The sequence below is a fragment of the Somniosus microcephalus genome, chromosome 6 (assembly GCF_052327205.1).
Source record: "Somniosus microcephalus isolate GS21.2 chromosome 6, FLI_Smic_1.0, whole genome shotgun sequence".
Taxonomy (NCBI): Eukaryota; Metazoa; Chordata; class Chondrichthyes; order Squaliformes; family Somniosidae; genus Somniosus; species Somniosus microcephalus.
The window spans coordinates 3,981,530-4,001,366 of NC_140992.1; the positions used below are offsets into that span (position 1 = coordinate 3,981,530).

The 19,837-nt window shown below is 52.9% G+C and overlaps 1 protein-coding gene across 2 annotated transcripts in view; it reads right to left on the bottom strand.

Annotated features, from left to right (window-relative positions):
* Positions 1 to 1,375: 1,375 nt before the first annotated feature.
* Positions 1,376 to 19,837, bottom strand: part of LOC147115373 (claudin-1-like) — a 44,391-nt gene continuing 25,929 nt past the window's right edge. The window contains exons 4-5 of one of the 2 annotated variants that reach the window (XM_085989639.1): positions 16,699 to 16,783; positions 1,376 to 2,324 (exon numbers count right to left, since the gene is read on the bottom strand). In XM_085989639.1, coding sequence (XP_085845765.1) covers positions 2,165 to 2,324; positions 16,699 to 16,783 — 245 coding nt within the window. In that variant the 3' untranslated portion in view covers positions 1,376 to 2,164. The remainder of the gene's footprint in view (positions 2,325 to 16,698; positions 16,784 to 19,837) is intronic. The other variant, XM_085989638.1, reaches the window with a different exon arrangement.

Sequence of the window (19,837 nt, forward strand, 5' to 3'; positions counted from 1 at the left end):
TCGCTGGGAGTTGTCAGACCACATCGATGTGCTAAGCATGTTTATCCTTGCCTACTTTCAACCCAGTTTAATGTTCTACCCCAGCATGCATGGGGGGGGGGGGCGGGAGGAGGGGGCACGTGTGCAGCCCATTGACTGGACGGGCAGCAGCCCATTCTACATTAACAACCCACTCTCACCTTTGGAAAATTGCGATATTTCAGCATCTCCAGATGTGGCTGCTGCAGATGTTCACATTCTCTGTAAAACTGGGCACGTTCTTTAAATACTGGGACTTCAAAAAAATATCAACTTAGCATTTCAGAAATGACAAGGCAGGTTGTTGGAGATGGATTCACTCTCTCTCTGGACCAGGGTAATTTGCCACTGATGCTGAAACGCTCTGACTTATGTTAACACACAGGGTGATGTACCCGGCCTAGACCCATTGTCACTATTTGGTTTATGGCAAGAAATTTAAACAAATAGTTACATACAAGCGAAGAGACCATTGACGTGCAGTCGCTTCACTGCAAATGGACACCGGAATGGATTGGGTTTTCCACACTTAGCCCCCTCACTGACCTCACCCACTCCCCTCCCTCGCTGACCTCACCCTCACCCCTCCCTCGCTGACCTCACCCTCACCCCTCCCTCGCTGACCTCACCCTCACCCCTCCTCCCTCACCCTCTCCCCTCCCTCACTGACCTCACCCCTCCCTCTCCTCACCCTCTCCCCTCCCTCGCTGACCTCACACTCACCCCTCCCTCGCTGACCTCGCCCTCACCCCTCCTCCCTCACCCTCACCCCTCCCTCTCCCCCACCCCTCCCTCACCTCACCCTCTCCCCTCCCTCACTGACCTCACCCTCACCCCTCCCTCCCTCACCTCCTCCCTCCTCCCTCCCCTCCCTCCCCTCACTGACCTCACCCCTCCCCTCGCTGACATCACCCTCACCCCTCCCTCGCTGACATCAGCCTCTCCCCCTTCCCCTCTCCCCCTCCTCTCCCCCCGCCCTCACCTCACCCTCTCCCCTCCCTCACTGACCTCACCCTCACCCTTCCCTCACTGACCTCACCCCTCCCTCCCTCACCCTCCCTCAGACCTCCCCCCCTCCCCCCCGCACCCTCTCCCCCTCACCCTCTCCCCTCAACTCACTGACATCAGCCTTGCCCCTCCCTCGCTGACATCACCCTCTCCCCTCCCTCCCTCCGCCTCACCCTCCCTCACCCTCTCCCCTCCCTCCCTTCCTCCCCCTCTCCCACCCCCTCCCTTCCCCTCCCCTCCCTCCCTTCCCCCCCCTCTCCCACCCCCTCCCTTCCCCTCCCCTCCCTCCCTTCCCCTCCCTCCCTTCCCCTCCGTCCCCTCACCCTCTTCCCCTTCCTCACCTCTCCCCTCCCTCACCTCACCCTCTCCCCTCCCTCACCTCACCCTCAGTAGCCCAGGACCAGAGGCCCTCTGCAGTCACCCATCACCCCACTGTTCAGGAGCAGCTAACACAGCACAGGCCAGGGATCAGAGCAATGGGCTGATCTGATGTCTGTGGCTCAGGACTACACCAGGTGGAGCAGTCACCTACTGATTTGTGAAGGCAGCGCACATTGATCCCTTTATAGAATGTTTTAGGCTCGAAGGGCTGAATGGCCTTCTCCTATTCCTATGTCCTTCCATGAGCACACAAGGTAAACAACAGGAAAAGCTTAGAATTAGCAGGGACTCAATAAAGGGATCGGGGAAAACGCAACTCTGACTCATGGTCTGAGCAGACAAATCAAGGATAGCAATCTGGCCCGCTAGTTAATTGGGGTCCTCAAAGTGTTTGAATGAAAAGGTCTCACACTAGCCTGTTACAAAACCCCGTCACCCTCAGAAGCAGATAGTGTGTATACACAAGCCCCCCGCTACAAACCCTCCTGAAAAAGCTATTTAATATTTTAGATGTTGGAGGAAAGATCTAGAGTCTGTGTCCTAAATAACAAAACTGGTAATTGGTGTATTTACGATTAGCTGAAATTAAAATGACAATACAATGAGTAAACTGTAACTTTAATCGAACTAAAGCCCTTTCATTTCCTACTCGTCCTTGCAGGAAGGGTCATTAAGGGTAATACTAGGCACCTCTTACTCAAGAGACACGCATCCCGTGAATAGTTCGGATGGGACCTTCTCGGCAGCTCAGTCAGCCTCACACGTAGTTCTTTGCAGCAGGCTGCGATCGCGGATAGGCACGGTCCGGGTAGGAACCCCCACTACCTTTGGTACAAGAGCAGCAGAGGAAGGCTCCACCGAGTATGGAGAGAGCGGCAGCAGCCCATCCTACAAACAGAGCCTGGCCAAACTCGAACCTACAAGGAAACAGAGAGTCACAGAGTTATACAGCACAGGAAGAGGCCCTTCGGCCCATCATGTCCGCGCCGGCCATCAAGCCCTGTCTATCCTAATCCCATTTTCCAGCATTTGGTCCATAGCCTTGTATGCTATGGCGTTTCAAGTGCTCATCTAAATGCTTCTTGAATGTTGTGAGGGTTCCTGCCTCTACCACCCTTTCAGGCAGTGAGTTCCAGATTCCATGTAAGAAATCACACAACACCAGGTTATAGTCCAACAGCTTTATTTGAAATCACAAGCTTTCGGAGCGCTGCTCCTTCGTCAGGTGAAGTGGAGAAATGCATAAAGACACAGCTTATATAGTCAGAGAATCATGTCAGATGTTTACAGGTAACCTTTCCAACTGCCATTTATCACACCTCGGCAGAGAGATAATCACAGCAGTCAAAGGTGTGAATGGTGTCCAAACAGGTCATTCCAACCACCCTCTGGGTGTAAAAGTTTTTCCTCAAATCCCCTCTAAACCTCCTGCCCCTTACCTTGAAACAATGCCCCCTGGTTAGTGACCCCTCTACTAAGGGGAAAAGTTCCTTTCTATCTACCCTATCTATGCCCCTCATAATTTTGTACACCTCAATCAGGTCCCCCTCAGCCTTCTCTGCTCTAAGGAAAACAACCCCAGCCTGTCCAGTCTCTCTTCATAGCTGAAACGCTCCAGCCCAGGTAACATCCTGGTGAATCTCCTCTGCACCCTCTCCAAAGCAATCACATCCTTCCTATAGTGTGGCGACCACAACTGCACACAGTATTCCAGCTGTGGCCTAACCAGCGTTTTGTACAGATCCATCATAACCTCCCTGCTCTTATATTCTATGCCTCGGCTAATGAAGGCAAGTATCTCATATGCCTTTTTAACCACCTTATCTACCTGTCCTGCTGCCTTCAGGGATCTATGTACATGCACACCAAGGTCCCTCTGATCCTCTGTCCTTCCTAGGGTCCTACCATTCATTGTGTATTCCCTTGCCTTGTTAGTCCTCCCAAAATGCATCACCACTCACACTTTTCAGGGTTAAATTCCATTTGCCACTGTTCTGCCCAACCCGTCTATATCGTCCTGAGACGGGATCAGTATTTTGCCGCTTCTGTCTGTGACGAGATTGGGAGAGAAGGCCCCCTTCTGGCTTTCGGTGTCTATTCTTAACCAGTGTTTTTCCTTTCACAAAATTTGGTGCTTTGTCTTTTTTCATAGGAACAGGAGGAGGCCATTCATCCCCTCAAGCCTGTTCCACCATCCAATGAGATCATGGCTGATCTGCGACCTAACTCCATATCCCTTAATACCTTTGATAGATTTTTGCTAACCAATCTCCAACTTAAAATTAACAAACTGATCTAGCACCAATTGCCATTTGTGGAAGAAAGTTCAAAAACTTCTATCACCCTTTGTGTGTAGAAGTGTTTCCTAATTTCACTCCCGAAAGGCTTGGCTCCAATACCTTGAGAACTGCAATCAAAGCCTTCAATCAAAGGCTTGAGGACAGAGCCGGGAGACAGAGCCGGGAGAACGCAATCGGAGTGGATCGCAAGCAGAGTGCCGGAATTTGGTGAGCGCAGGAATTCGGTGGCGAGGAGGAAGGCGGGCGAGACGTTTGACTGAAAAGCAGGAGTGGGGCCACAGAACCCAAGGTCTCTAAGTTAATAGACATGAGAGCGGACCTGCAGGCGAGCGAGAGGAGCGGCCGCAGATAAAGGTAGGCCTGAGAGCCCGGAGGGAGGGCGAGTGTCAGGGAGCGAGGCAAGTGACATCAGCACAAGGGAAGGAGCTGATTGGTGACAAGCTGGTGATTGTTTTTTAAGACTTAAGTTTATTTCTGTTAAGTTACTCAATAGTCCAATAAGTGTAAGTATGGCAGGGCACCTCGTGGAATGCCCATCCTGTGCCATGTGGGGACTCCAGGACGCTTCCCATGTCCTGGACAGCTACAGGTGCAGGAAGTGTCGTCAGCTGGAGGAGCTCGAGCTCTGGGTTTCGGAGCTTGAGCAGCAGCTGGTGTCACTGCGGTGCATCCGTGAGGCTGAGAGCCTCGTGGACAGCACGTTTCAAGAGCTGGCCACCCTGCGGCACAAGAGTGTGCAGGCAGAGAGGGAATGGGTGAGCGTCAGACAGACAAGGAGGACCAGGGAGGTAGTGCAGGAGTCCCCTGAGTGCATCTCACTCTCTAACCAGTATTAATACTGGTGGGAGCAATGGTTCCTCTGGGGAGTGCAGCCAGAGCCAAGTGCATGGCACCACGGGTGGCTCAGCTGTACAGTGGGGGGGGGGGGGAGGAGGATGAAAATCAGGAAATTAATAGTGGTAGGGGATTCGATAGTTGGAAGAACAGACAGGCGTTTCTGTGGCCGCAGACATGATTCCAGGATGGTATGTTGCCTCCCTGGTGCCAGGGTTAAGGATGTCACTGAGCGGCTGCAGAACATTCTGAGGGGGGAGGATGAACAGCCAGAGGTCGTGGTCCATATCGGTATCAACGACATAGGTAGAAAGAGGGATGAGATCCTGCAGGCAGATTTTAGGGAGCTAGGAAAGAGATTAAAAAGCAGGACCTCAAAAGGTAGTAATCTCCGGATTACTCCCAGGGGCCCAAGCTCGTGAGTATAGAAATAGGAGGATAGAGCAGATGAATGCGTGGCTGGAGAAATGGTGCAGGAGGGAGGGCTTTAGGTTCCTGGGACATTGGGACGGGTTCAGGGGGAGGTGGGACCTGTACAGGCCGGACGAGTAGCACCTCAACGGAGCCGGGACCAATGTCCTCACTGGGGGGAGGGGGTTTGCTCGTGCTGTTGGGGAGGGTTTAAACTAATTTGGTAGGGGGATGGGCACCAGGATGTAGCATTAGAAAGGAGAAACAAGGTGCCCAAAGGACTGGGAGAGACAGATAGCACTAGAGTAAGAAATAGTACGGTATTAGGTGGGGTCAGACTAAGAGAGAATACAAGAAAGTCTAAGATCGGTTTACAGTGCACGTGTGTGAATGCCCGAAGTGTGGTAAATAAGGTTGTTGAGCTGCAGTTGCAAATAGCCACATGGGAATATGATGTTGTGGCGATAACAGAGACCTGGCTCAAAAAAGGGGCAGGATTGGGTATTAAATATTCCTGGATATAAGATGTTCAGGAAAGAAAGGAGGTGGGGAGGCAGTATTGATTAAGAAAGAAAGAAAGACTTGCATTTATATAGCGCCTTTTATGACCACTGGACGTCTCAAAGCTCTTTACAGCCAATGAAGTATTTTTGAAGTGTAGTCACTGTTGTAATGTAGGAAACGCAGCAGCCAACTTGCGCACAGCAAGCTCCCACAGACAGCAATGCAATAATGACCAGATAATCTGGTTTTTTGATTGAGGGATAAATATTGGCCCCAGGACACCGGGGAGAACTCCCCCCTGCTCTTCTTTGAAATAGTGGCCGTGGGATCTTTTACATCCACCAGGAGCGGATGGGATGCATCCTAGGATGCTGAGGGAGGTTAAGGAGGAAATCGCGGAGGTACTGGCCGTAATCTTCCAATCCTCCATAGATACAGGGGTGGTGCCAGAGGACTGGAGAATTGCAAATGTTACACCATTGTTCAAAAATGGGTGTAAGGATAAACCCAGCAAGTACAGGCCAGTCAGTTTAACCTCGGTAATGGGGAAGCTTTTAGAAACAATAATCTGGGACAAAATTAACAGTCGCTTGGACGAGTGTGGATTAATTAAGGAAAGCCAGCACAGATTTGTTAAAGGCAAATCGTGTTTAACCACAGAAAATGCTGGAAATACTCAGCAGGCCAGGCAGCATCCGTGGAGAGAGAAACAGAGTTAACGTTTCAGGTCTGGGACCCTTCATCAGAACTGGAAAAAGCTGGAGATGTAACAGATATTAAGCAGGTGCAGAGACGGGGGGGGGGGGGGGAGGAATAGAAAGAACATCCTGTACTTTTGTAAGAGGCAGGAAAGATAAAATGTTGCAAATGGGAATGGCAAAAATCATACAGCATGAACAATGAGGGCAGGGATAATTATCTGAAATTGTTGAACTCAATGTTGAGTCCGGCAGGCTGCAAAGTGCCCAATCGAAAGATGAGGTGCTGTTCCTCGAGCTTACGTTGAGCTTACGTTGGAACAATGCAATAGCCCGAGGACAGAGAGATCAGAGTGGGAGTGAAGCGGTGAATTAAAGTGACAGAGGGTCGCCCAATCTGTGTTTGGTCTCCCCAATGTAGAGGAGACCGCATCGTGAGCAGCGAATACAGTATACTAGATTGCAAGAAGTACAAGTAAATCGCTGTTTCACCTGGAAGGGGTGTTTGGGGCCCTGGACAGTGGGAAGGGGGAGGTAAAAGGGCAGGTGTTGCATCTCTTGCACTTGCACGGGAAGGTGCCAGGTGAAGGAGAAGGGCTGTTAGGGGTGATCGTGTTTTTTGATGAGGTAACAGAGAGGGTTGATGAGGGTAATGCGGTTGACGTGTACATGGACTTCCAAAAGGCGTTTGATAAAGTGCCACATAATAGGCTTACCAGCAAAGTTGAAGCCCATGGAATAAAAGGGACAGTGACAACATGGATACGGAATCAGCTAAGTGACAGGAAACAGAGTCGTGGTGAACGGTTGTTTTTCGGACTGGAGGAAGGTATACAGTGGTGTTCCCCAGGGGTCGGTACTTGGACCACTGCTTTTCTTGATATATATTAATAATTTGGACTCGGGTGTACAGGGTACAATTTCAAAATGTGCAGATGACACAAAACTTGGAAGTATAGTGAACAGTGAGGAGGAGAGTGATAGACTTCAGGAAGACATAGACAGGCTGGTGGAATGGGCGGACACGTGGCAGATGAAATTTAACGCAGAAAAGTGTGAAGTGATACATTTTGGTAGAACGAATAAGGAGAGGAAATATAAACTAAAGGGTACAATCCTAAAGGGGGTGCATGAACAGAGAGACCTGGGGGTATATGTGCATAAATCATCAAAGGTGGCGGGGCAGGTTGAGAAAGCAGTTAAAAAGCACACGGGATCCTGGGCTTCATAAATAGAGGCACAGAGTACAAAAGCAAGGAAGTTATGATGAACTTTTATAAAACACTGGTTCGGCCTCAACTGGAGTATTGTGTCCAATTCTGGGCACCGCACTTTAGGAAGGATGTGAAGGCCTTAGAGAGGGTGCAGAAAAGATTTCCGAGAATGATTCCAGGGATGAGGGACTTCAGTTACGTGGATAGACGGGAGAAGCTGGGGTTGTTCTCCTTAAAGCAGAGAAGATTGAGAGGAGATTTGATAGAGGTGTTCAAAATCATGAGGGGCCTGGACAGAGTAGATAGAGAGAAACTGTTCCCATTGGCAGAAGGATCGAGAACCAAAGGACACAGATTTAAGGTGATTGGCAGAAGAACCGAAGGCGACATGAGGAAAAACTGTTTTATGCAGCGAGTGGTTAGGATCTGGAATGCACTGCCTGAAAGGGTGGTGGAGACAGATTCAATCACAGCTTTCAAAAGGGAATTGGATAAATACCTGGAGGAAAAAATAATTGCAGGGCTACGGGGAAAGGGCGGGGGGAGTGGGACTGGCTGAAGTGCTCTTGTAGAGAGCCGGCACGGGCTCGATGGGCCGAATGGCCTCCTACAGTGCTATAACCATTCTATGATTCTACGAAATCACCCCTTAACCTTCTAAATTCCAGGGAATACAACCCTAGTTTGTGTAATCTCTCTTCCTAATTTACCCCTTGAATCCATTCTGGTAAACCTACGCTGCACTCCCTCCAGGGCCAATATATCCTTCCTGAGGTGCGGTGCCCAGAACTGCTCACAGTGCTCCAGGTGTGGTCTAACCAGCCAAAGGAGCACTTTTTGAAGTGTAGTCACTGTTGTAATGTGGAAAACGTGGCAACCAATTCGCTCACAGCAAGCTCCCACAAACAGCAATGTGATAACGACCAGATAATCTGTTTTAGCGATATTGATTTGAGGGATAAATATTGACCCCAGGACACCGGGGAGAACTCCCCTGCTCTTCTTCAAAACAGTGCCGTGGGATCTTTTACGTCCACCCGAGAAGGCAGAGGGGGCCTTGGTTTAATGTCTCATCCGAAAGGCGGCAACTCCGACACTCCCTCAGTATGGCCCCTCCGACAGTGCAGCGCTCCCTCAGTACTGCCCCTCCGACAGTGCGGTGCTCCCTCATTACGGCCCCTCCGACAGTGCGGCGCTCCCTCAGTACTGCCCCTCCGACAGTGCGGCGCTCCCTCAGTACTGCCCCTCCGACAGTGCGGCGCTCCCTCAGTACTGCCCCTCCGACAGTGCGGCGCTCCCTCATTACAGCCCCTCCGACAGTGCGGCGCTCCCTCAGTACTGCCCCTCCGACAGTGCGGCGCTCCCTCATTACAGCCCCTCCGACAGTGCGGCGCTCCCTCAGTACTGCCCCTCCGACAATGCGGCGCTCCCTCATTACAGCCCCTCCGACAGTGCGGCGCTCCCTCATTACAGCCCCTCCGACAGTGCGGCGCTCCCTCAGTACTGCCCCTCCGACAGTGCGGCGCTCCCTCATTACAGCCCCTCCGACAGTGCGGCGCTCCCTCAGTACTGTCCCTCCGACAGTGCAGCGCTCCCTCAGTACTGCCCCTCCGACAGTGCGGCGCTCCCTCAGTACTGCCCCTCCGACAGTGCAGCGCTCCCTCAGTACTGCCCCGCCGACAGTGCAGCGCTCCCTCAGTACTGCTCCTCCGACAGTGCAGCGCTCCCTCAGTACTGCTCCTCCGACAGTGCGGCGCTCCCTCAGTACTGCCCCTCCGACAGTGCAGCGCTCCCTCAGTACTGCCCCGCCGACAGTGCAGCGCTCTCAGTACCGCCCCTCCAACAGTGCAGCACTCCCTCAGTACTGCCCCTCCAACAGTGCGGCGCTCCCTCAGTACTGCCCCTCCGACAGTGCCGAGCTCCCTCAGTACTGGCCCTCCGACAGTGCGGAGCTCCCTCAGTACTGGCACCGGGAGGGTCAGCCTGGGTTATATGCTCAAGTCTCGGGAGTAGGATTTAACCCACGACCAGAGGCGAGAGTGCAACCCACCGAGCCACGGGCAACACACATCTAAACATGGCCTGCCTGGGGAGGAAGATACCTCCCCGTAACAGGCGGTCAGTCCAAATGGATACTCAAATTACAATGGTCAGTTGATTCGTTTTTTATTCATTGCCAGGGTGTGTGCATCACTGGCAAGGCCGGTGTTTATTGCTCTTCCATAGTTGCCCCGAGAAAATTGTGATACAACCGAGTGTCTCGCTGGGCCACTTCAGAGGGCAGTTTACAGTCAACCATGGTGTGGGACTGGAGTCACCTATAGGCCCAGACCGGGTGAGGACGGCAGGTTTCCTGCCCTAAAGGACATCAGTGAACCAGTTGGGTTTTTACGACAATCCGACAGATTCACGGTCACTTTTACTGATGTCAGATTTTTATTTCCAGATTTTAGAAACTGAATACAATTTCTCGCCTTTCCAGCGACGCCCACATCCCGAGAAGGGTGGGTCCTGTGCACCCGAGGCCCATCCTCACACTGACTGTCTGCCCTTTCCCATTTGGACTGGATCTGAGAAACAGTTTATGTTGTTTGTGATGAAATATATGCCTTCATCAGCCCCTGTGTTTTACCTGCTTGTATTGTGTGAACCGCACCCTTTTGTTCCTATTGTGTGTATTGGCTACGCCCCTGTCTTTTGCCATATAAAGGTCTCAAGAGCTGTGTGAGTCATTCCTACCAGACGAACCCGATGTGGGAAGACCTGTAATGCTGCAATGTTCTTAGTGATTAAAAGCCTTCAGTTGAATCCTTGTCTTTGAGTCATTGATGGCATATCAATTTTAATCACTAAAACACCAAGATGGATCGACTCCTGAAACCAGAGCGCTTGGATCTAGACCCCCATGCCTCAGACGCAGCCACACAGTTCAGACACTGGTTCCAATGCTTCGAATTTTTCATTGCAAACTCATCCACCGCCATAGCAGCCGTAACCGCTACCGGAGACATGAAACTGGGAATCCTGCGAAACTGGGTGAGCCATCGGGTCTCCCCTCTCATCCAAGATGCCACCAGCTACGGGGATGCCTGCACCATTCTGAAGGCCCACTACGTGCGGCCAATAAACGAGGTGTACGCCAGGCATCTTCTGACTACTCGCACGCAGCGGCATGGTGAGTCACTAGAGGACTTTATACTAAGCCTAAAAGTACTGGGCAGAGACTGTAACTGTAAGGCCGTGTCTGTCATCATGTACACGGAGGAGCTGATTCAAGACTCCCTTATTGCGGGCCTCAGCTCAAATTACATTCGGCAGAAACTGTTTGAAAAGGAGGGACTGGACTTAAAACAGGCTATAGATATAGCGCGATCGCTGGATATGGCCCAGAAGAACTCTGAATCCTGTTCCCCAGGCCACGCGGCCCACTCCGCCTCGTGCGCGCCGTGGGGGCCGCCATCTTGGAAGCCATCTTCACCTCCCAGGTCTCAGGCCAGCCCAGCACCATCGGAGCCCCAGCCTCCACCCAGGAGCCCCACTACTGCCGCGATGCATCGGGGCCCGAAATGCTACTTCTGCGGCCAGGACAAACACTCCAGGCATCTGTGCCCAGCGAAGGGCACCACCTGTTTTAAATGCGGGAAGAAAGGACATTTCAGCAAAGTCTGCAGAGGGAACCCCGCCTCCAACTCCACCACCGCCGCATGCGCGCCGTGGGAGCGGCCATCTTGGAAGCCATCTTGTCTACCCTCATGGAGTCCACCATCTTGCCCCGACTACACGGACCTCCAGGACCCACTGGTGGCCTCGATCACAGTGGATCAATCCAGGCCGCATCCGTTGTCTAAATCGATGATGGACATAGAGGTAAACGGGAACAAGGTTAAATGCTTGATTGACTGCGGGAGCACCGAAAGCTTTATTCATCCTAGCCTGGTAAAACGACTTTCACTAACGATAGTCCCCACACAGGGCAAAATCGCCATGGCCGATAAGACTCATACCTCAAAAATTACAGGTTTCTGCGCGGTTATGTTGTCGGTAAAAGGCAATGATTACAGAGATTTTAAACTATTGATAATGCCAGATCTCTGTGTGAGCGTGATCTTGGGTCTGGACTTCCAGTGCCACCACCAAAGTATCACGCTTACCTATGGTGGGTCCCAGCCGCCCCTCACAGTGTGCGGTCTGGCTACCCTGAAGGTCAAGCCGCCCTCTCTGTTCGCCAACCTCGCACCCAACTGTCGACCCATAGCGACCAAGAGTAGGCGGTACAGCTGGGAGGATAGACGGTTCATTGCGTTGAAAGTAGAAAGACTCAAGCGGGAGGGTATCATCGAATGCAGTACCAGCCCGTGGCGCGCCCAGGTAGTAGTAGTTAAGGGTAGCGAAAAGAAGCGGATGGTGATAGATTATAGCCAGATGGTTAATCTACGCCTACCCTCTGCCCCGCATAGCGGATATGGTTAACCAAATCGCGCAATACCGGGTATTTTCCACCATCGACCTAAAATCGGCATACCACCAGCTCCCCATTAGGCCGGAGGACCGTCCATACACCGCCTTCGAGGCGAACGGACATCTCTACCACTTCCTCAGAGTCCCCTTTGGGGTAACGAACGGGATCTCAGTCTTCCAGCGGGAGATGGACCGCATGGTCGATGAGAACCAGTTAACAGCCACCTACTCATACCTAGATAACACCACCATCTGCGGCCACGACCAGCAAGACCACGACTCGAACCTCGTGAGATTTCTGAAAACCGCCCTCGGACTCAATCTCACCTACACCGAGGATAGGTGTGTCTTTAGCACCACGCGCCTCTGTATCCTGGAGTGCGTGGTGGAAAACGGGGAAATCGGTCCGGACCCCGACCGATTGCGCCCCCTACAGGAGCTACCCCTACCAAACACTCCCAAGGCCCTGAAAAGGTGCCTGGGGTTCTTCTCCTATTACGCCCAATGGGTCCCCAATTACTCCGACAAGGCCCGTCCCCTCCTGAAATCAACGTCCTTCCCGCTCACGGCCGAGGCCCACGCCGCCTTCAACAGCATTAAACACGACATTGAGAAGGCCGCGCTGCGGGCAGTGGACGAAAACATCCCTTTCCAGGTCGAAAGCGATGCGTCCGACTTCGCTTTAGCAGCCACCCTCAACCAGGATGGGCGGCCCGTAGCCTTTTTCTCAAGAACCCTCCAAGGGCCCGAGATCAGGCACTCCTCGGTAGAGGAGGAGGCCCGGGCCATAGTGGAGGCAGTGCGGCACTGGAGGCACTACCTAGCCGGCAAACGCTTCACCCTGCTTACCGACCAGCGGTCGGTAGCCTTCATGTTTAACAACAAACAGAGGGGGAAGATCAAGAACGACAAAATTCTCAGGTGGCGGATCGAACTCTCCACGTTTGAGTACGACATAATATATAGGCCGGGGGCCCTCAACGAATCCCCCGACGCCCTATCACGAGGGATGTGTGCCAGTATCCAGGGGGACAGGCTACAGGGCCTCCACAATGGCCTCTGCCACCCGGGGGTCACCCGGCTATTCCACTTTATAAAATCCCGTAACCTGCCCTATTCTATCAAGGAGGTCCGGTCTATGACCAGGGACTGCCGCACCTGTGCGGAATGCAAGCCCCGTTTTTTCAGGCCCGACCGAGCCCACCTGATCAAAGCTACACGGCCATTCGAGCGCCTGAGCTTAGATTTCAAGGGACCACTCCCCTCCACCGACCGCAATGTGTACTTTCTCAACATTGTGGACGAGTACTCCCGCTTCCCATTCGCCTACCCCTGCCCAGATATGACCAGTGCCACGGTCATCAAGTGCCTCGGCAACCTGTTTTGCACGTTCGGCATGCCCAACTACATCCACACTGACAGGGGGGCGTCGTTCATGAGCGACGAACTGCGCCAATACCTGCTGTCGAAGGGGATAGCCACGAGTCGGACCACTAGTTATAACCCCCGGGGTAATGGGCAAGTGGAGAGGGAGAACACGACAGTGTGGAAGGCGGTCACCTTAGCACTAAGGTCTAAAGGCCTCCACACCTCCCGCTGGCAGGAGGTCCTCCCAGACGTACTCCACTCGATAAGGTCGCTACTGTGTACTGCTACTAACGCCACTCCTCACGAGAAGATGTTTGTTTTTCCCCGCAAATCAACCTCAGGAGTATCCCTACCCTTGTGGCTCTCCACCCCAGGGACAGTCCTGTTACGGAAGCATGTGAGGGGCCACAAAATGGATCCCCTCGTGGAGGCAGTACACCTACTCCATGCAAACCCACAGTACGCGTACGTCAAGCACGCCGACGGGCGTGAAGACACCGTGTCCATAAAGGAACTCGCCTCGGCAGGAAGCGACGACGACGACCCATCACCACCACCCCCAGAAGAACCTCCACCATCCCCAGAGGTATCCTCACCACCCCCAGAAGTACCTGCAACACCCCCAGCACATGGGTATGCCCAGGAGGGCACCACGGACTCCCGGTCGGAACCCGAGGTACTGTTGCGACGATCAGGAAGGGCTATCACACCCCCGGACAGACTAAATCTGTAGAAGGGGTGAATGTGATGAAATATATGCCTTCATCAGCCCATGTGTTTTACCTGCTTGTATTGTGTGAACCGCCCCCTTTTGTTCCTATTGTGTGTATTGGCTACGCCCCTGTCTTTTGCCATATAAAGGTCTCAAGAGCTGTATGAGTCATTCCTACCAGACGAACCCGATGTGGGAAGACCTGTAATGCTGCAATGTTCTTAGTGATTAAAAGCCTTCAGTTGAATCCTTGTCTTTGAGTTATTGACGGCGTATCATTGTTCAAAAAACATTTACTGCCCAGTTTGCCTTCGGGAAGTAAGGCACCCACTCACACCGTTGTATAGTGTCCATCTCTCTCGCTCTCACAAACCTACAACCTTATAGACACAGACACAGACACACAGTCCCCTCCCCCCTCCCCCCCCCCCCCAGCCCCCCTGCCGTTCTAATCCATTGGACAGTTTGCTTAAAGGGAGTTGCTGAGTATCTCCAGCATTTTCTGCTGAAAGGGTTAATCACTCTCAGGTAACAGCATGCCCAGAGGGCAGCTGTCGTGCTGATCTCACGTTCAAGTGCATTTAAATGGAGTTAATTGGAAAGCCAGGCTTGTAATTGTTTAATGGCGACAGCGTTCAACAGGACTGGCTGGACATCTGGATCCAGAATGCCCCAGAATTAAAGTGAATATTTCACCCCCAGTCTGTGGAGAAGGACAAAACCAGGAAGAATCCCCCTTCAGTGTTAGGGCGGAGGAAGGGAAGAGAGACCAACACAAATTGCTTTAGACACTAAAATAATAACAGCGTATGTAATTCATAGAACATTAGAGCTTGCAATGCAATATATTAGGTTTAATTACAAGAGATTCAAATGAACTGCACCCAGCCCTTCCCCCACACACAAACATGCACACAAACACATTCACTGCTTCAAAGAACGTTGCTCAGCCTTGTCCTGTCTTGCACAGACCAGTAACTGGCAAGCCTGGGCCAAACCCAACTGATAACTGGCTGCTTTGTTTTCACACAAACACTCAAAAGTTTCAGTAGAAACTGACGGCAAGAGTTTGCGGCATAGTGGGACGCCAGATTTAAACCGCAGCTCCTATGGGGAAATGACACAGTTAAAAGGGATGTCAGCGCTCATTTCACAACTTCAGCTCCTGCTTCAAACCAGAGTGTCGACCTCACCACCGCCCGACGGGAACCAGCCAGTTTCAGAACCAACCTCGGGGCAACACATCCTCCATTTTCTAAACTGCCTAAGTCAGCCATTTTGTGCTGATGTGTGGGATTCACACTGGATTACATTACAACAGCGACTACACTTCAAAAAGTACTTCATTGGCTGTACAGCGCTTTGGGACGTCCGGTGGTCGTGAAAGACGCTGGAGAAATGGGTTTTTCCAGAACTGTTTTGTGTCTTGTATGTGGGGCTATAATTTAGAGTTGCTTTAACCGTTGCCATTTGATAATACCACACAAACACTAAGCCTCATTACTTAAATGCTCAACAAGCCATGGGCAAACTTATCAATCCTTTCGTTCTGCCAATTTTCTCCTCATCTTCTCAAGGAGTTGACCCCTGCTGGGATACAGTTCTACCGAGGATTGTCACACTCTAATCTTGTTGGAATGGTCTTTCTTCACTTGTGAGAGTTTGTTAGCAGGCAATTCAAACTGGGGCTTCAGAGAGAACCCCAATCTGGTCCTTACCCACAGGATGGTGATTAGGAACGGGAGTTGTGGCTGATTTCCTCTCTCCATAGCCCAGAGAGAGAGAGAGCCACACTGGGATTGCTACCAGCACTTCACCCGAGACCAGCCAGCAGACCAGGACTGAGCCTCGTACCTTCTGCTCTGTGCGCTTCATTCGGCCAATGTCTATTCCCACCGAGCCACGAAGGAGCGAGCTCCTCAACTAAGCCCTCAGCCTTCCATTTTAGACACTACAACTGAACCACCATGAATTCCTTCACTTGGGTGTCAGCTGTGGCTCTGTGGGTCATGCACTCGCCCCCGAGTCAGAAGGTCATGGGTTCAATTTAGAGACTTGAGCTCGTAATGTAGGCCGACACTCCCAGTGCAGTACTGAGGGAGCGCCGCACTGTCGGAGGGGCAGTACTGAGGGAGCGCCGCACTGTCGGAGGGGCAGTACTGAGGGAGCGCCGCACTGTCGGAGGGGCAGTACTGAGGGAGCGCCGCACTGTCGGAGGGGCAGTACTGAGGGAGCGCCGCACTGTCGGAGGGGCAGTACTGAGGGAGCGCCGCACTGTCGGAGGGGCAGTACTGAGGGAGCGCCGCACTGTCGGAGGGGCAGTACTGAGGGAGCGCCGCACTGTCGGAGGGGCAGTACTGAGGGAGCGCCGCACTGTCGGAGGGGCAGTACTGAGGGAGCGCCGCACTGTCGGAGGGGCAGTACTGAGGGAGCGCCGCACTGTCGGAGGTGCTGTCTTTTGAATGAGACGTTAAAATGCGGCCCGATCTGCTCTCTCAGGTGAACGTGGAAGGTCCTGTGACATTCGAAGAAGAGCAGAAGAGTTCTCCCAAGTGTCCTGGCCAATATTTATCCATTAAGCAACACCACCAAAACAGATTGTCTGGTCATTATCCTTGTGGGAGCTTGCTGAGCGCAAATTGGCCGCCATGTTTTCTAATATTACAACAGCAATTACACTTCAAAAAGCACTTCAATGGCTGTAAAGCACTTTGGGACGTCCGGTGGTCATGAAAGACACTTCACAATTGGGCCTCTATCTTGCTTCAGTCGAGTCCAGGTACATAACTTACCTGGTGTTGACTGGGGTAAGGGGGCTGTAGAATTCCTGGACAATCCTGTTTCCATACCAGGCTGTGGCAATCAATGCAGCAAGACCTGAGATCAGGAAAGAATGTTTTTACTTAGTCATTTTCAGATAAAAGAAAGTGTGCTAAAAGTGTACATGAATTTTCATAGGCCGACAACAGGCCTATTCCTGGCTGTCACGTCAGACTTATTTTACCCCAGTGTTAACTTTGGTCTCATTCGATAAAACTGATCACTAACGTCCCCCTCATCATCTTCAGGAAGTGCCCCAAAGAGTCCATTGTAACAACAACTTGCATTTATATAGCGCCTTTAACATAGTAAAATGTCCCAAGGTGCTTCACAGGAGCGATTATCAAACAAATTTTGACGCCGAGCCACATAAGGAGATATTAGGACAGGTGACCAAAAGCTTGGTCAGAGGTAGGTTTAAAGGAGCATCTTAAAAGGAAGAGAGGTAGCAAGGCAGAGAGGTTTAGGGAGGGAATTCCAGAGCTCGGGTCGAGGCAGATGAAAGCACGGCCGCCAATGGTGGAGCGATGGAAATCGAGGGATGCTCAAGAGGGCAGAATTAGAGGAGCGCAGAGATCTCGGTTTGTGGGGCTGGAGGAGATTACAGAGATAGGGAGGGGCGAGGCCATGGAGGGATTTGAAAACAAGGGTGAGAATTTTAAAATCAAAGTGTTGCTAGACCGGGAACCAATGTAGGTCAGTGAGCACAGGGGGTGATGGGTGAACGGGACTGGGTGAGTTAGGACACGGGTCAGTGAGCACAGGGGGTGAAGGGTGAGCGGGACTCGGTGTGAGTTAGGACACGGGGCAGTGAGCACAGGGGGTGATGGGTGAACGGGACTGGGTGTGAGTTAGGACACGGGGCAGTGAGCACAGGGGGTGATGGGTGAATGGGACTGGGTGAGTTAGGACACGGGTCAGTGAGCACAGGGGGTGAAGGGTGAGCGGGACTCGGTGCGAGTTAGGACACGGGGCAGTGAGCACAGGGGGTGATGGGTGAACGGGACTGGGTGTGAGTTAGGACACGGGGCAGTGAGCACAGGGGGTGATGGGTGAACGGGACTGGGTGTGAGTTAGGACACGGGGCAGTGAGCGCAGGGGGTGATGGGTGAACGGGACTGGGTGTGAGTTAGGACACGGGGCAGCGAGCACAGGGGGTGATGGGTGAACGGGACTGGGTGTGAGTTAGGACACGGGGCAGTGAGCGCAGGGGGTGATGGGTGAACGGGACTGGGTGTGAGTTAGGACACGGGGCAGCGAGCACAGGGCGTGATGGGTGAACGGGACTGGGTGCGAGTTAGGACACGGGTCAGTGAGCACAGGGGGTGAAGGGTGAGCGGGACTCGGTGTGAGTTAGGACACGGGGCAGTGAGCACAGGGGGTGATGGGTGAACGGGACTGGGTGTGAGTTAGGACACGGGCCAGTGAGCACAGGGGGTGATGGGTGAACGGGACTGGGTGTGAGTTAGGACACGGCGCAGTGAGCACAGGGGGTGATGGGTGAACGGGACTGGGTGTGAGTTAGGACACGGGGCAGTGAGCGCAGGGGGTGATGGGTGAACGGGACTCGGTGTGAGTTAGGACACGGGGCAGTGAGCACAGGGGGTGATGGGTGAATGGGACTGGGTGTGAGTTAGGACACGGGGCAGCGAGCACAGGGGGTGATGGGTGAACGGGACTGGGTGTGAGTTAGGACACGGGTCAGTGAGCACAGGGGGTGATGGGTGAACGGGACTGGGTGTAAGTTAGGACACGGGGCAGTGAGCACAGGGGGTGATGGGTGAACGGGACGGGGTGTGAGTTAGGACACGGGGCAGTGAGCACAGGGGGTGATGGGTGAACGGGACTGGGTGTGAGTTAGGACACGGGGCAGTGAGCACAGGGGGTGATGGGTGAACGGGACTGGGTGCGAGTTAGGACACGGGGCAGTGAGCACGGGGCGATGGGTGAACGGGACTGGGTGTGAGTTAGGACACGGGGCAGTGAGCACAGGGGGTGATGGGTGAACGGGACTGGGTGTGAGTTAGGACACGGGGCAGTGAGCACAGGGGGTGATGGGTGAACGGGACTGGGTGTGAGTTAGCACATGGGGCAGTGAGCACGGGGTGATGGGTGAACGGGACTGGGTGTGAGTTAGGACACGGGGCAGTGAGCACAGGGGGTGATGGGTGAACGGGACTTGGTGAGAGTTAGGGCACGGGGCAGTGAGCACAGGGGGTGATGGGTGAACGGGACTTGGTGAGAGTTAGGGCACGGGGCAGTGAGCACAGTGGGTGATGGGTGAGTGGGCCTTGGTGCGAGTTAGGACACGGGGCAGCAGACTTTTGGATGACCTTAAGCTTACGGAGGGTGGAAGATGGGTGGCCAGCTAGGAGAGCGTTGGAATATTTAAGTCTAGAGATTACATAGGCATGAATGAGGGTTTCAGCAGCAGATAAACTGAGGCAAGGGCGGAGACGGGCGATGTTACGGAGGTGGGAAGAGGCGATCTTGGTGAAGGAGCTGATATGTGGTCAGAATCTCATCGAGGTCAAATATGACACCAAGGTTGCGAACAGTGTGGTTCAGCCTCAGATAGACGTTGGGAAGAGAGATGGAGTCTAGGGAATGGAGTTTGTGGCGGGGACCGAAAACAATGGCTTCGGTCTTCCCAACATATAGTTGGAGGAAATTCCTGCTCAGAACTGGATGTCGGACAAGCAGTCTGACAATATCGAGACCATGGAGGGGTCGAGAGAAGTGGTGGTGAGGTAGAGCTGGGTGTCGTCAGCGTACATGTGGAAACTGACACTGTGTTTTCGGATGATGTCACCGAGGGGCAACATGTAGATGAGAAATAGGAGGGGCCAAGGATCGATCCTTGGGGGACACCAGAGGTAACGATGTGGGAGGGGGAAGAGAAACTGTTGCAGGTGAGCCTCTGGGTACGATTAGATCGATAAGAATGGAACCAGGCGAGTGCAGTCCCACCCAGCTGGGCGACGGTGGAGCGGTGTTGGAGAAGGATCGAGTGGTCAACCATGTCAAAGGCTGCAGACAAGTTGAGAAGGACGAGGAGGGATAGTTTACCTTTGTCACAGTCACAACGGATGCCATTTGTGACTTTGATGA